This window comes from Hippocampus zosterae, chromosome 6 (genome assembly GCF_025434085.1).
Source record: "Hippocampus zosterae strain Florida chromosome 6, ASM2543408v3, whole genome shotgun sequence".
In the NCBI taxonomy this organism is placed as follows: Eukaryota; Metazoa; Chordata; class Actinopteri; order Syngnathiformes; family Syngnathidae; genus Hippocampus; species Hippocampus zosterae.
The window spans coordinates 21,051,254-21,065,568 of NC_067456.1; the positions used below are offsets into that span (position 1 = coordinate 21,051,254).

At 40.6% G+C, this 14,315-nt stretch overlaps 2 protein-coding genes across 4 annotated transcripts in view; one reads left to right on the forward strand and one right to left on the reverse strand.

Annotated features, from left to right (window-relative positions):
• Positions 1-14,315, reverse strand: part of LOC127602290 (uncharacterized) — a 180,000-nt gene that overhangs the window by 40,089 nt on the left and 125,596 nt on the right. The window lies entirely within an intron of this gene.
• The window catches only part of slc4a5a (solute carrier family 4 member 5a), a 53,999-nt gene that overhangs the window by 540 nt on the left and 39,144 nt on the right, over positions 1-14,315 (forward strand). For 2 of the 3 annotated variants that reach the window (XM_052068198.1, XM_052068199.1), the window contains exons 1-2: positions 10,827-10,885; positions 12,508-12,720. In XM_052068198.1, coding sequence (XP_051924158.1) covers positions 10,828-10,885; positions 12,508-12,720 — 271 coding nt within the window. In that variant the 5' untranslated portion in view covers position 10,827. Of the gene's footprint in view, positions 1-10,826; positions 10,886-12,507; positions 12,721-14,315 lie in introns of those variants that run through there. The other variant, XM_052068201.1, reaches the window with a different exon arrangement.

Genomic DNA, 14,315 nt, shown 5'->3' on the forward strand with positions numbered 1-14,315 from the left:
TAACCAAACACACGTTTTGGAAGATAATTTCAAGCTGCATTTTGAGCTAAATTTTCTCAAGGCCCCACCTTGCAAACTCAAATTGGAGATATTTGAGCTTTTAAAGGAAGTCAAACTCAGCCTCATGTATTTGTTTTTGCTGTTGAATTTGTAATCTGCTGTAATTGAGTGATGTATGCAGTCGAGTAATATATTTGTACATTGTGAAATACAGTACACTTTTTTTTTTGCGTGATGAATTTCTCAGAATTTCATGGAATTTTTATTTGACTTCCTGCAAGTTGAATTCCGCGTCCTGTTTGTTACCTCAATCCAAATTCAACAAGTGAATAGGAATTCACTGGTCTAAATTCTCAATTCAATTCTGAATTTCGAACAGCCCCGGGGGGCTCAAATGTAGGTGCATCAAAATACATTTGAATTGTATGGAAAACATGTATTTCAGTAGTTTAAATCAAAATGCTATATTATATCTACATTACAAAGTTCAAGCCCTTATTGATTTAATTTGAATGATTATGGCTTACAGCTAATGAAAAACAAATCTTTACATCTCATAAAACGATATAATTCTGAAATAATTCAATATAATAAACTATTAGATCAATTGGACACCTATAAATAAAGTGGACACCTACAAAAGCTTCACGAGAATTTTAATGGTTGTTCTGGTTGTTCAGCCTCCACAATCATGAGAAGACTGACAGACTGACAGATCTCCACAAGGCAGTAACTGAGCCCGCAAGGCCAGCTACAATATGTTATTGCTAAAGAAGAGAAAAGTGTGGTTGAAAAGATGTAAAACTACCACGGATAGCTGGAGCATTGAGGAAGAAAAAAACATCCAAGAAGTTGAGGACCTTTACATGAGTGGAACCAGTGCATCAATAGCTTAGCTGTAAATTTGAATGTTACTTTATTTGTGTTGCACAAATTGAGACATGAGACATTGCTCACCTAGGATAAGGAAAGTAACTTGGCATTACCGCTTATCCTCATGAGGGTTGCGGGTGTGCTGAAGACGATCCCGCCATCTTTGGGCAGTCGACGGGGAACACCCTAAACTGGTTGCCAGCCAATCGCAGACCACACGGAGACAAACAACGACCATTCAGACTCACAGTCACACCTAAGGGCAATTTAGAGTGTTCCATTAACCTGCCAGGCATGTTTTTGGAATGTGGAAGGAAACCGGAGTACCTGTGGGCGGCCCAATAGTCGAGTAGTTAGCGTGTCGACCTCACAGTGCAGAGGTACCGGGTTCGATTCCAGCTCCAGCCTTCCTGTATGGCACTGGTGTCAAACTAAAGGCCTGGGGGCCACATCTGGCGCGCCAGATCATTTTATGTGGCCCGCAAAGCAAAACAAACATGTCAAGTTCTATCTTGATTGCTAAAATCTGGACCAAAATTTCAACTTCTCATATGTAATAAATAATAGAGATATTGTAAGCATTCTCTTGTCACCAAATCCCTCATTACAGTAACTTAAACAATCGTAGAATCAACCATTATTCTTGACTTCTTAAATTCTTTAACAGTCATAACGGCCCTCCAAGGAAAATGGTCACTTCAACGTGGCCCTCGGCACAACTGAGTTTGACACCCCTGCTGTATGGAGTTTGCATGTTCTTCCTGTGCCTGCGTGGATTTTCTCCGGGTACTCTTGTTCCCTCCCACATTCCAAAAACATGCATGGCAGGCTGATTGAACACTCAAAATTGTCCCTAGGCATGAGTGTGAGCGCGGATGGTTGTTCGTCTCTGTGTGCCCTACAATTGGCTGGCAACTGGTTCAGGGTGTCCTCCGCCTACTGCCCGAAGACAGATAGATGAGATAGGCTCCAGCAAGCCCCGCAACCCTTGTGAGGATAAAGCGGATAAGAAAATGGATGGATGGATATATTTATTTGTAATATAATCGTGACTTGATAAAACACAACTTCCTAATCGCAAAACCCGCAATTTAATGGTCATTGAGACACGCAGCGGAGAGTCATGAGGGAGGCAGAGAAAAAAAAAACTTCACCATGCTGCCAGACTGAGGGAATGAAGAACTGTGTGTGAGGCTGATGAATAGATATGTCTGTGCTAATAGACAACCCGTTGCGTGAGCAACTACACTTGATGTGTGCCGGACATTCATCTATCCATTTATCCATATTCTGATCTGTTTATCCTCATGAGGGTCTACTTCTAACATTTTTTCTCTGCGAAGGAATGTTTCTCGATGGCTGGATTTGCTGTCCTCCATTGCCAGCGATGGTGGGAGTCAGTCACCAAACAAATTACAGAGAGACAAGGGTTGCATTGCATTGGAGATATGGCTGTATTTATGGCACTTGTTCCCTCCCCTCATTAAACTGAACTCAACATGATTCTTTTTGCTAACAATTGCTCCTTAAGCAGCTGCGCGCCACTACGCATATAAAGATCCATATTTCTCTCTTCAGCCCTACCCTCATGCGTGCACATTCTAACCCTAAGTGGCTGATGAATATTTAGTATGGGGCTGGACTCGGACAGTTTCATTTGTCCACTGTGACTTGCTCGGTAATTGCATTGCTCAGATGGGACGAGACGATGGGTAAATCTATAGGCGGCTTGAAGCTCATCAGTAAAAAGACATAAATAAACCGTGTCACATTAAAAGCCGCAGGTTTCAAAGAGTGTTAAAATATGGTACATATTGACCAGCAAACTTAAGGTGGGTCTGTACGTTTGCCTTCTTTAGTAGGTGGATCCTGGGGGCGCTAGGTACTGCAATATTTCAGGCCATTAAGCCCTTTTTACATTGCACTTAGCAGGGCGCAGCGAACTGTCGACAAACACATTTATTGTGGAGAGGAGCAGGCACCACGTAATGGAGCGTTCTGGGCAGTACGGTGTAGCAGGACAATGACTGCCACAATGGCAAGGCGCCACAAATATAAAATTGTTCTTTTCGAGAGAGGCACCTGCAATAGGAGAGAGGGGCCGGCAAAGTGATTTAGTGCTATTTTGGTGGACTTATTTACCAGTTACGTCATGAAAACAATGGAGGAAGCCTTAATAAATGCTATAATTCATGCTTCATGAATGTTATAAATCAGGGGTGCCCAAACTTTTTCGATCGAAGATCTACTATTCTATCAACTAACCTCCCGGGATCTACCCTTACTGCACACAAACACACACACACACACACACACACATGTGCACGCCATGATGAGAAACAACCTGAAACGGAGGCATGCGACACACTTTTGCAGCCTGTTAACTATCGTAGCTCACACGTACCGTTTTAAAGTGCTTCCCTGGGCCCTCCTAGATTCCAATTCTTTGCTCGTGCCCTCGGTGAATTGTACACGAGGCAAACTCTGAATAAGAATCATGATGATAAAAGATAGAGCGCAACAGCTCTGATCACAAGCTGCAATTGCAAACTGCTGAGCGCTAACAACTTCCGGTGACGTAATCACGTGCCACCGTAAATTTAAGATTTACCTGCTTTATTTGATTTTTTTTTCTTTTGTGAAAATGAGCTACTCCTACTACTGCTCTCAATTTGGATAATATACGTTTGTAAAAATATGAACCTAAAATAGAAGATTAACCTACTGTATATTTTAATTTTGACCTTCATTGAAACATTTTTCAAAATAAGTCACATGTTGTGGTTCGCAGTTACTGTGGTGCTTTATTTTTTCTTCTATGTTTTGTCATACTGTATACTGTAGCATTATGGCCGTATACCTTTCGATATTTAAACTCGTTGCTCAGTGACATGCTGTCAGAACGTAAGACTTTCTTTCATGTTTTCTGCAATCCAGCCCTGCTCTCTGTTGTTACTTTATATTATCATTTCTATATAACAACTTTTACTTGTTTCCCCTTTTCAATCAATTCCACACTGCTCAACAATGTGATAGCAAGAAAAACAAAGATTATTGAATATAACCTCAAGTTAATTATTGTTAGACTCTTGTTTTTTTTTTCTTGCTGATCACTCTGTTTTTAATTTAAAAAAAAAACGCTTGGCCCTTTATATTTACAATATATTATGAAAGCCCAAATTACAAAATTACCTAGGTGTCATGTATCATTACTGAATGGCTAATGTATCTAACAAACCAATCAGTGTCAAAATCAGTAAAGAATTGTACACGCTCTGCGATTGGCTGTCAAACGGTTCAGGGTGTCCCCCCACCTACTACTACAGCTGGAATAGGCTACAGTACACCCGCGAGCCTTGTGAGGATAAGCAGATCAGAAAATGGATGGTTGGAATAGTAAAAGTTATGATGAATTTATTGAAGCCAAATACAGTCGCCTCAGGAATGGAAGAGCTTGCCGGGGACGCTCGGTTTAAAATGGCAGCTACAGTCTGCACGTGCACAACCAGCCGCGACTTCCTCCACTGTTTTATGTTTGTCTACAGGTTTCTTCGACGCATTGCGCCAATGGAGCACAACACTGCCACAAGCTGGCAGCTGCTCTGTATTTTCTGGTCTCCAGCATGCACTTTCAATCGCTTTTCTGGTCGTAAAAGCGACTGAATATGTTCCACACATATTAGGCAAACTGTTAAACATCTGTTAAACATATTGCAGTACATATATGATAAAAACATATTTTGCGGCGACAGAAGGACAAACAGCAACGTCTCTTGTGTGAATGCACACGGCAACTGCCTGAGTGGGCAAATGAATGTGTGCGCGGGAACTGGAGGCACAGTGTGTGCAATGCTTCACTTCACTTGTTGCTTCTTTATTTCATCAGGAAATATGTTCATTCAGCTATTTGAATAAAATCAATGAAACTCAATATAAAGCACTGGTATAGAACAAAAATGGAGCATCCATGTAATTTAATGTATTAAGCATTGTTTCCCCGCCCCTATTTTTTTTAATGAATGTCCAGCAGTGGGTATGACTGCTTCACTTACCTACCCTGTCCATCCATCCCTGAATATTTACTACCCATTCACCAAATCTTTTGCTGGCGTAATCCATTCCACCCTTGTGCAACTTTACAGTCTTGTCCCTGAAAACTTTTGGTGACTGATTGTGCTGTCCTCCATAAATAGATGTTGCATAGTCTGGAAGTGAGCATCGGGTCACTTTCCTAATGCAGGGGGAAATTGTCATCAATCAAGCACTGTCCACAGGGGATGTTATGACACAGCGTTGAAAATGGAATGATAACCTTCCTAATTCAAAATCCTATTTACCTTGGACAAATCTTCCACTTTACAAGCATCAAGGCAGGTTCAGACCTTACCTCCAACATACTCGACAGATGGCGGCATATTAGTTTTTTAACTTGATCTGTATCCATGGAATGACCTTTGTGATCCAAACACCTCAAACTTATTTGTGTCGATCCATCCTGCTTTTTTTTTGCAGTAGTGTATTCCATTTTTCTCTTTCCCAATGTTTGTGTTAAATTTGCGAGTAAGATTTTTTCCCTTTTATTGATCACTCTCTGATATTACTTTTTTTTTATGTAGTTTGGCCACTTTGCCTAGAAGGGAAGAATTCCCAGAATCGGCTCTTCACTGTGGATGTTGAGACTGGCGTTTTCCCGTAACTTCCAATGAGGCATCTATTTCTCAAACTAAAAAGTCTACTGTACTTCTTCTCTAGCTTAGTTGTGCACCGCAGGCAACTGCCAGCCATTTCACTTACTATTCTGGTGAGACCTGGTTTGTGATTATTGTTGTGAGCAATCGTTCAGTTTCTTGCCAATATCGTGCATGAAATTACCTTCATTTCTCAAAACAAGAACAGACTGCTATGTTTCAGAGGAAAGTTGTAATTTTTATGAATATAAATAAATACTCAACGAGCTGAAAGACCAATTTTAAAGCTTCTCTAATAAGCACAATCACCTTAATTTGCGCTGACATGATTTCACGTAGGCTTTCTTATGATCAATTAACCTTTCAACACGATTAGCAAAAACAACATACCATTACAGTAGAGGATTGATGGTTACTGTACCAGGCTGCTGCATGAGTGTTGCCGGCACTGAGGAGCAATAGTTCACTGAATGAATGCCAACATGTACTGAAGCACAGCATAAACGTTTAACTATAGAAGATTGGCCGCATGCCAGTTTTCCAACATGATATTGACCCCAAATCCATCTCCAAAAAGAGGAGAAAAGTGATAAACTGACCAAGCATTTCTTGGGACCTCAACCCAATTGAGAATCTTGAGAATTTGTGTCTCATCCTCGAATGGTGAGGTGGGAGAGGATACTCTGTCTAATTGGCGACATTATGGAGCAATTGAAGAGGATTCCAGCGTATACTGTACTGTATTGTGTCTATGTGCAAGCAGCTGAGCACAAAAACGCACGATTCCATGTGCATGTGAGGTTGAGTGCAGCTTGTGTTCAGTTTTGACAGGGTGATCCCATTGATCCCTGCTGCCTACTGGGTGTGAAGGACACCGATGTGACAGCACTAATTACCAAGCCACCATTGCAAACATTCCCAACTGCAGCTCAGCTTGGCTTGACAGTCCACCAGGCTCCTCGCATCCCATCCCTCTGGGGTGTCCACATAGTAAGAGCATTGTGTCACTGGGATAATGGTTTTTAACTTGAATAATCACACACCACATTCTGAGAGCAAACCCGAATGGCAACTTTTGTAAAGAGGAAAGACTCATTTAGACATGATGCTTATTCACTATTTTCATGCATTGAGTCAATAAAAAACAGGGGTTGGAAATTTTAAAGATAGAGGGGGCAGCGTATGTTTAAACTAATGCATTCTGGACAAAATATGTGCATATGTCTGTTTTTATTGAACCAATGTACATCACAGTACCTTAATATATTTCATGCGCAATGCATGAATAAAATGATCCACCTTTTAACAACAAAGTGTTTCAACAATCAAAAAAATAACCACATGCTGTGATTTTCTTTCCCTGGTGGAAAGGGCCCTCATGCATGAAAAGTACCATTCAAGAACCATTCAAGCACAAAATTGTGAAATAGGAATCCCAAATGAAGTGCACGACCTCATTTGTGCATTTTTTTTTTTCACAAAAATCAACACAAACAGAATTTTAATATTCTTGGAGTCTTATGTTTGTATTTCCTGGCATTCCAAATCTACAAAAAAATGAAAAAAATGACATATATCTGGATCAATCTGTTTTTTTGTTGTTGTTGTTTTCAGGGACTTGAGAGCACAGTTACAATGTTTATGAGATTATAAAAAAGCACTTATGTATCAAAATAGAGTATCTTATTAGCATATCGTGGAGTAGAGATTTGTGACATGAATAAAATCGGCCCTAGTTTGTAATTTTTATTTCAGATCTGAGGTCATTTTAAGCATAATTAATTCAGTCTAAATACAGTCTGTATAAATATGATCACACATTACCCACTCATAAATTATAGTCAAAAACAAGGAAGAGAGCCTGATTTACTTGCTCATGTTAGGACTTCCTGAATGGAGTACAGGTATTCCCCCGTGTCGCCGGCAGACTCTGGTCAGTTGTGAGTGTGACTGTATGTGTGTCAATGTATGCTTCAAAGTATACTAGAGTAGAATAACTGAGTGTGCATCCTCAGTCACATTCCTGAAACTGTAAGAGAAGTGGGAACGGTGTGGTGTCCTGTTTGTAGATCAAATTGGGATGGAATGAATGTAGAAATGTAAAGTGTGTGCATGGTGCACGCCAGCGTCATCGACGTTGTGTGCGTCGAGAGGGTGCGAGAACTGCGCAATTGCTCATGAGCGCATTGGTTCCAAATGAATGTGCAGCACCCGTAGCCATTGGAATATACGACGAGTAAACATATCAACCTGATGCAGTCAGATTTTCTGAAAAGTAAACGTAAAGAACTCTGAGGACAGAAATGAGCACATTTAAAGACATAATGAGTGATTTAATAATTAACGGTATTTCAGGATTACTACACATTTGATAGCTGGGATGCTGCTGAAGAATTGTCGGGGGAAAAAATTAAGGCAGAAGCAGCACAAAGAGCTAACCGTATGACTTAAATCAACTCGCAGACACGAAGGATAAAATCAACGCGAAGAAAACAATAACATCAATAATTAAAATGTTGAGACCCTTCCTGAGACACTTATAACCCAACACAAAAGCACATGAGCCCACAATAGTAGCCCATTATAATAAATGTTATTTACAGCAGCGATTACCAACCGGTGTACCGTGAGAGATCATCAGATGTGCCATGGGAAATTAACCAGTGTCAATTACTAAGACATCAATGATTTATTTTGTTAATTTGTCTATGCCAGGCATGTATGGTAACAGACAGAATAATCAAATGCCCTTTCACTAAATGACAGAAGGTACATCATTAACCTCGCTAGACCTATCCAGTATTTGAGAATCGTTTTGCTTAGAGTGACATTTTTATTCCAATGTGAAATATATGCTTTGGCTAAACAAAGTTTGGGAAACACTGATTTACAGACTGGGTTGCTGAAATCGGGTGTATTCCTTTCAGAAGAATCAGAATCAGAATCATCTTTATTGGCCAAGTATGTAGAACACACAAGGAATTTGTCTCCGGTATAACACGCTGCACTAGTATCATCGTAAACAACAAAATCATTGAACCATTTTAGAGTAACCACTAGTTTTGAAGTACCATTTTGTGGTGCAAGAAGAGTGACTGTCAGTGACTGTTTAAGGAGTTAATGGCTAGAGGGAAGAAGCTGTTTAAGTGTCTACTGGATTTGATTACTTTGATTTTTGTCTCAAGTTCAAAATGGGAAAAGGAAAAGGACATTTCTTCACCATTATGATAACTAAAAATGTGGCAGACAATGAGACCAAATCCAGATGATGACATATTGAGAGAGCTGAAGAGAGACAAACTGAGAGTGCCACAGAGAGAGACCTTCAGAGGACTTAAGAGACATTTCTTCCTGAGAGAGTACACAGAGCAGAAAAGAGAGTTACAAATCCTGAGAGAGGGGAGCCTGTGAATCAGATACCAGCAGAGTGTGAGACAGAGCGAGAATATGCAGCTGATGTACATGTGAATGCACAAGTACTGGACAATCAGGCTTGGGATGTTTAAAAAAAGTGTGCTTAATGTGTGTGTGTGTGTTACTTTTTAATTATAAGGAAAGTCAAATTAACATTGATTCTTTTTTTATTTAACAGAAATGATAGATACAGCAGTCCCTTTCAAATTGGGAAATTGTGTGATGCATACAATAGAATAGAATAGAATAGAATAGAATAGAATAGAATAAAACTCAATCGTCACTGTCATAAAATCAGTTAGACATCTCACAATTTGCCACATTGAGAAAAAAAAAATGTCTGTATTATGATATGGGAGTTGAGCCATAATTTTGGTTCCGATATTGAACTGATATGTTTCATCAGACAAGACTGCACAGATTTTGTTCATTCTATCAAACTTTTGTGTAAGGGGTGGTATACCGGTAATCATGAGTTCAACCTGTAGGATGGGGGCAGATGCATATCATATCACACCTTTGTGTGATAACCTGTCTGGAAAACTTGTGGTTCTTGACTTAAATGTCCCGTGGTGTATTCCAGAAGGAAGAAGAGGATAGAAAAGTGAATGTCTGATGTGGACAAGGTACATCGGACAAGGTACAGACATTAGCTAATTTGCAGTTTGAGTGCCTGCTCAGTCTTTAAAATACTAATTAAAAATGTAGAGGCCATAAAAAACTACAATAAAATTACGATTCAATAAGAATAAATAAATAAGTGATATACTTTGAAAATAACATTTATTGTCATAGATTTCTGCAGTAGTGTTGCTTGGTTGTGTGTGTGTGTGTGTGGTTGTGCGTGTGTGTGCGTGCGTGTGTGTGTGCGTGTGTGTGTGCGTGCGTGCGTGCTGGTATGGTTAATTAATGTTAACCATTAACTGGTTCTGGCAGGCTGCTATTCAGTGTTGCAGTAGTTTGGGATTTTTCCTTATAGTTATTTTTTTATTGCTTTTCTCTTTAAATTCAGTTATTTCAAATCCATTTTAAGAGCGTTTAAGTGTTGTTAGTTTTTATTAGTTTTAAGATTGTTTAAGTATGCTTCATTTTAGTTTAGTTTTTATTAGTTTTGGTACCGCTTTTCGTTTTTGGGAGTACTATATTTGTCAAGTGCAAGATTAAAAAAAGGATGTTGTTATAAAGTAAAATACAATTCTCACAGTGACACACACTGACCTTCCTTCTTCTGTACAGATGTTCAGCAATACCAAGTTACCCTCACATTAGTTTCAATCATGCAAATTTCCATTGACTTAGCCTGGCTTTTAATTATTTTCTCATTGATCTCCAACATAAGTCAACATGCAGGTCAGTGCACAAGATCCACAACTGCTGTTGCTCTTGTTTGGCGCACATAGAATCAGAGCAATGACACACACGTGCAACGCATTCGCCTGTCCTTTTGCAAGCCTACTCACATAAAAATGAATTTGATAACAACATGCAGACATAATCACGACACATGTTGGGAGTGGAGCTGATTTTAAGTTTCATCAAATTTTGCGTTTTTCATATTTTGATGTTTTCATTCCATACCAGAAAAACAACTATGAGATTTTCGAGTTAAACTTTCATCGGAAAATACAGTCCATCAAAATTGTGCAAAAAAGTAAATGTGTAAAATGTCTGTGCATTACAACATGAAGTCAGAAATGTGAAAGTCAGCCATAACATTTTCACCAAACCAAATACAGTTATACCTGAATCCATAACCACTGCAAATATAAAACAACAACTTGAAAAAAGAACAGTTTTAAAACATGCATGGGTTTTATTCTTAACACTATCACCCTTTGTTGTCATTACTAGGATGGAGCACGGAGAAAGAGGGATGAGTGTCTCACAACTACGTTATGAGGAGCAAGAAGGTGAGTGGAATATTGTTAGAGACCTCTGAGAATAAACACAGGTTGTGTTTCTCAATAAGTCGTGCAGTTGAAAATTTTAGATGAACAGGTAAACTGATGTATGCGATGTGTAATTCATTCAGTGGGTTAACACTTGAGAAAATGCTCCACTGAGTAAAAAGTGGAGTGAAAAATCTCATCTGCCTATATTATCGAAAAAGTCAACATTGACGGTGATATCATTAGATTCAGTTTTTTAAGCCAATGTCTATCACGAGGAGCGATATTGAAATGGGACTCATTATAAACTGGATGAAAATATTTTCTTCTGTGAAAGACGTAGTACCGTACATGATGGCGGGCGGCGGTGGTGACTGATTTCTAATGTATGTACGAATCAAGTATTTTTTTTAAATATCATTTCAAGACTTGAGGCAAACTTCTGTTTAAATAGGTCATTAAGTGTTTGCTTGGCATTTTTATTTTATTTTCTCATCTATTTTACAGCTACTTCATTGTATTTGTTGTTGTACTTTATTGTTGTTGTTGTTGTTGTTGCATGACAAATTATTTTGAAGACTGCTGTTTCGTTTTTTTAAACCAAAACCAATTCACAGTAAATACATTGTATACTGGTTTATGTTACTTATATTACTTTTAGTAGGCCTACAGAGGTGTCCGAATTCAGACATTGAGGGCCACTATCCTTTCTCCACCGCATCCAATTCAAACGACTAGGGTCATGATTGTCACGTTGCGAGGTGGTGGTGGACCAGAAAACCAGGTAGGAGGGAGGAGCAGGGTGTACTTGACGAATTGTATTTAAAACAAAGAAAACTACCGTAAATCCAAAACAAAGTCCAAAGTAACAAACAAAAGCCATGACTTAAACAAAAACTATCAATAACCAAAACACTACCAGAACAAATATGACAGCAGCAAAGGAGCAGCAAATAAACGAACATGACAGTTAGCAAGAGCAAACAGCAACAAACAAACATGACAGCAGCCAAGAGCAAACAATGACCGGACAATGAGTGTTCGGGCGGGAGTCCTTTTATACAACTAATAATTACATAACGACCAACAGGTGTGCAGCTGCAGGGGGAGCCCTACAGTGCCACCTGTTGGTCCCCAACCAAATCATGACAATGATCAAGCTTCTGCAGAGCTTACTGATGAGCCGATCATTTCAATCAGGTGTGTTGGAGGAGAGTAACATCTAAAACATGCATGTTCGCAGCCCTCGAGGACCTGAGTTGGACACCCCCGGTGGGTGATTTTCAGTAATGCATTTGTGGGGCTTTATTACTTGGAAAGGTATGTAAATCAAACCCCATTTCAATTTTAGAGTGTATTTTGTTGTTGTTGTTGTTGTTGTTTTAAATTATTATATTCATTCTAACCCCTCAAGGGGAAATTCAACAATGAATGATCACTAATCAATATTATTGGCAGAATTAGAGGCCAATATAATAAAATTTTGCCTCAGGCCCAAAGGAGGCACGCGATGACTGGTTATTTCCTTAGTGCGTACCGATCGGTATGTATCCTACATACTGTAAGAGGTTGATGGCTAATTGTTTCAGATATTGTTTCAGATGCGGCATATATTTAACGTGTCTTTGGATCATCTTTGCCAGCAGATCATCAGTCGATCTACATTGGTGTACCGGTTCCTCGAGGGTATCGGCGAAAGCGCAGGCGAAGGCGTTCGAGTCATGACAGCAACACGGACAGAGACAGACGCTATAGCCACCGCAGACAACACGAGCCTGACCAGTATAGAGACATAGACATGGAGGAAGGACTCATGGATTCGGAAGACCCGAGTCTCCAAGACATAAACCGCACAAGTAGGTTCGAGACACGCACTTCTATCAACCTATCAACTCAGTTGGTAAACTGTTTGTGTGTGAGTGTGTGTATCTATGTATCTGTCTATCTATCTATCTATCTATCTATCTATCTATCTATCTATCTATCTATCTATCTATCTATCTATCCTGTGCCTCTTTGCACAACCTACACCTTGGGTCTTGTCTGGTGTGGTATAACCTGGACCTCAATGGCTCTGGTGCTCAAGGCCTGCTCCTGAGCCGCCAGGATGAGTGCCTCTGTGCTGTCCTTCAGGCCAGCCCTCTCTAGCCACTGATAGGACTTCTTGAGATCAGCCGCTTCAGTTATGGTCCGGTGGTACATCCCGTGTAGGGGCTTGTCCTCCCATGATGGTCCCTCTTCCAGCGCCTCATCTTCTGTTCCCCATTGTCTGAGACATTCTCTGAGTACGTCATCCGTTGGAGCCTTCTCCTTGATGTATTCATGGAGCTTGGATGTTTCATCCTGGACAGTGGCTCTCACACTCACGAGTCCCCGGCCTCCTTCCTTTCGGCTTGCGTACAGTCTCAGGGTGCTGGATTTGGGATGAAACCCTCCATGCATGGTTAGGAGCTTTCGGGTCTTAACGTCCGTGGTCTGAATCTCTTCCTTTGCCCACCTTATTAATCCTGCAGGGTATCTGATCACTGCCAGGGCATAGCTGTTTATTGCCCAGGTCTTATTCTTGCCATTGAGCTGGCTTCTTAGGACTTGCCTCACTCGCTGGAGGTATTTGGCCGTAGCCGCTTTCCTTGTTGCCAGTTCGAGGTTGCCATTGGCTTGTGGTATACCAAGGTACTTGTAGCTGTCCTCAATGTCTGCTATTGTTCCTTCAGGGAGTGAGACCCCTTCAGTGCGGACTACCTTTCCTCTCTTAGTCACCATCCGACTACATTTCTCAAGCCCGAATGACATCCCGATGTCGCTGCTGTAGATCCTGGTTGTGTGGATCAGGGAATCTATGTCCCTTTCGCTCTTAGCATACAGCTTTATGTCATCCATGTAGAGGAGGTGAATGATTGTAGCTCCATTTCTGAGGCGGTATCCATAGCCTGTCTTGGTGATTACTTGGCTTAGGGGGTTCAGTCCTATGCAGAACAGCAGTGGGGAGAGTGCATCACCTTGGTATATGCCACATTTGATGGACACTTGGGTAAGTGGCTTGCCATTGGCTTCAAGTGTGGTTTTCCACATCCTCATCGAGTTCGCAACGAAGGCTCTTAGGGTCCTGTTCACCTTATACAACTCCAAGCATTCAGTGATCCATGTATGTGGCATCGAGTCATAGGCTTTCTTGTAATCAATCCAAGCTGTGCACAGGTTGGTACGTCGGGACCTGCAGTCTTGTGCGACTGTTCTGTCAACCAGGAGCTGATGTTTGGCTCCTCTGGTATCTCTACCAATGCCCTTCTGTGCTCCGTTCATGTATTGATCCATGTGTCCACTTATCTTAGCCGCAATGATTCCTGACATGAGCTTCCATGTTGTGGAGAGACAGGTTATTGGCCGATAGTTGGATGGGGCTGCACCCTTCGAGGGATCCTTCATGATCAAGATCGTTCGCCCTTCGGTT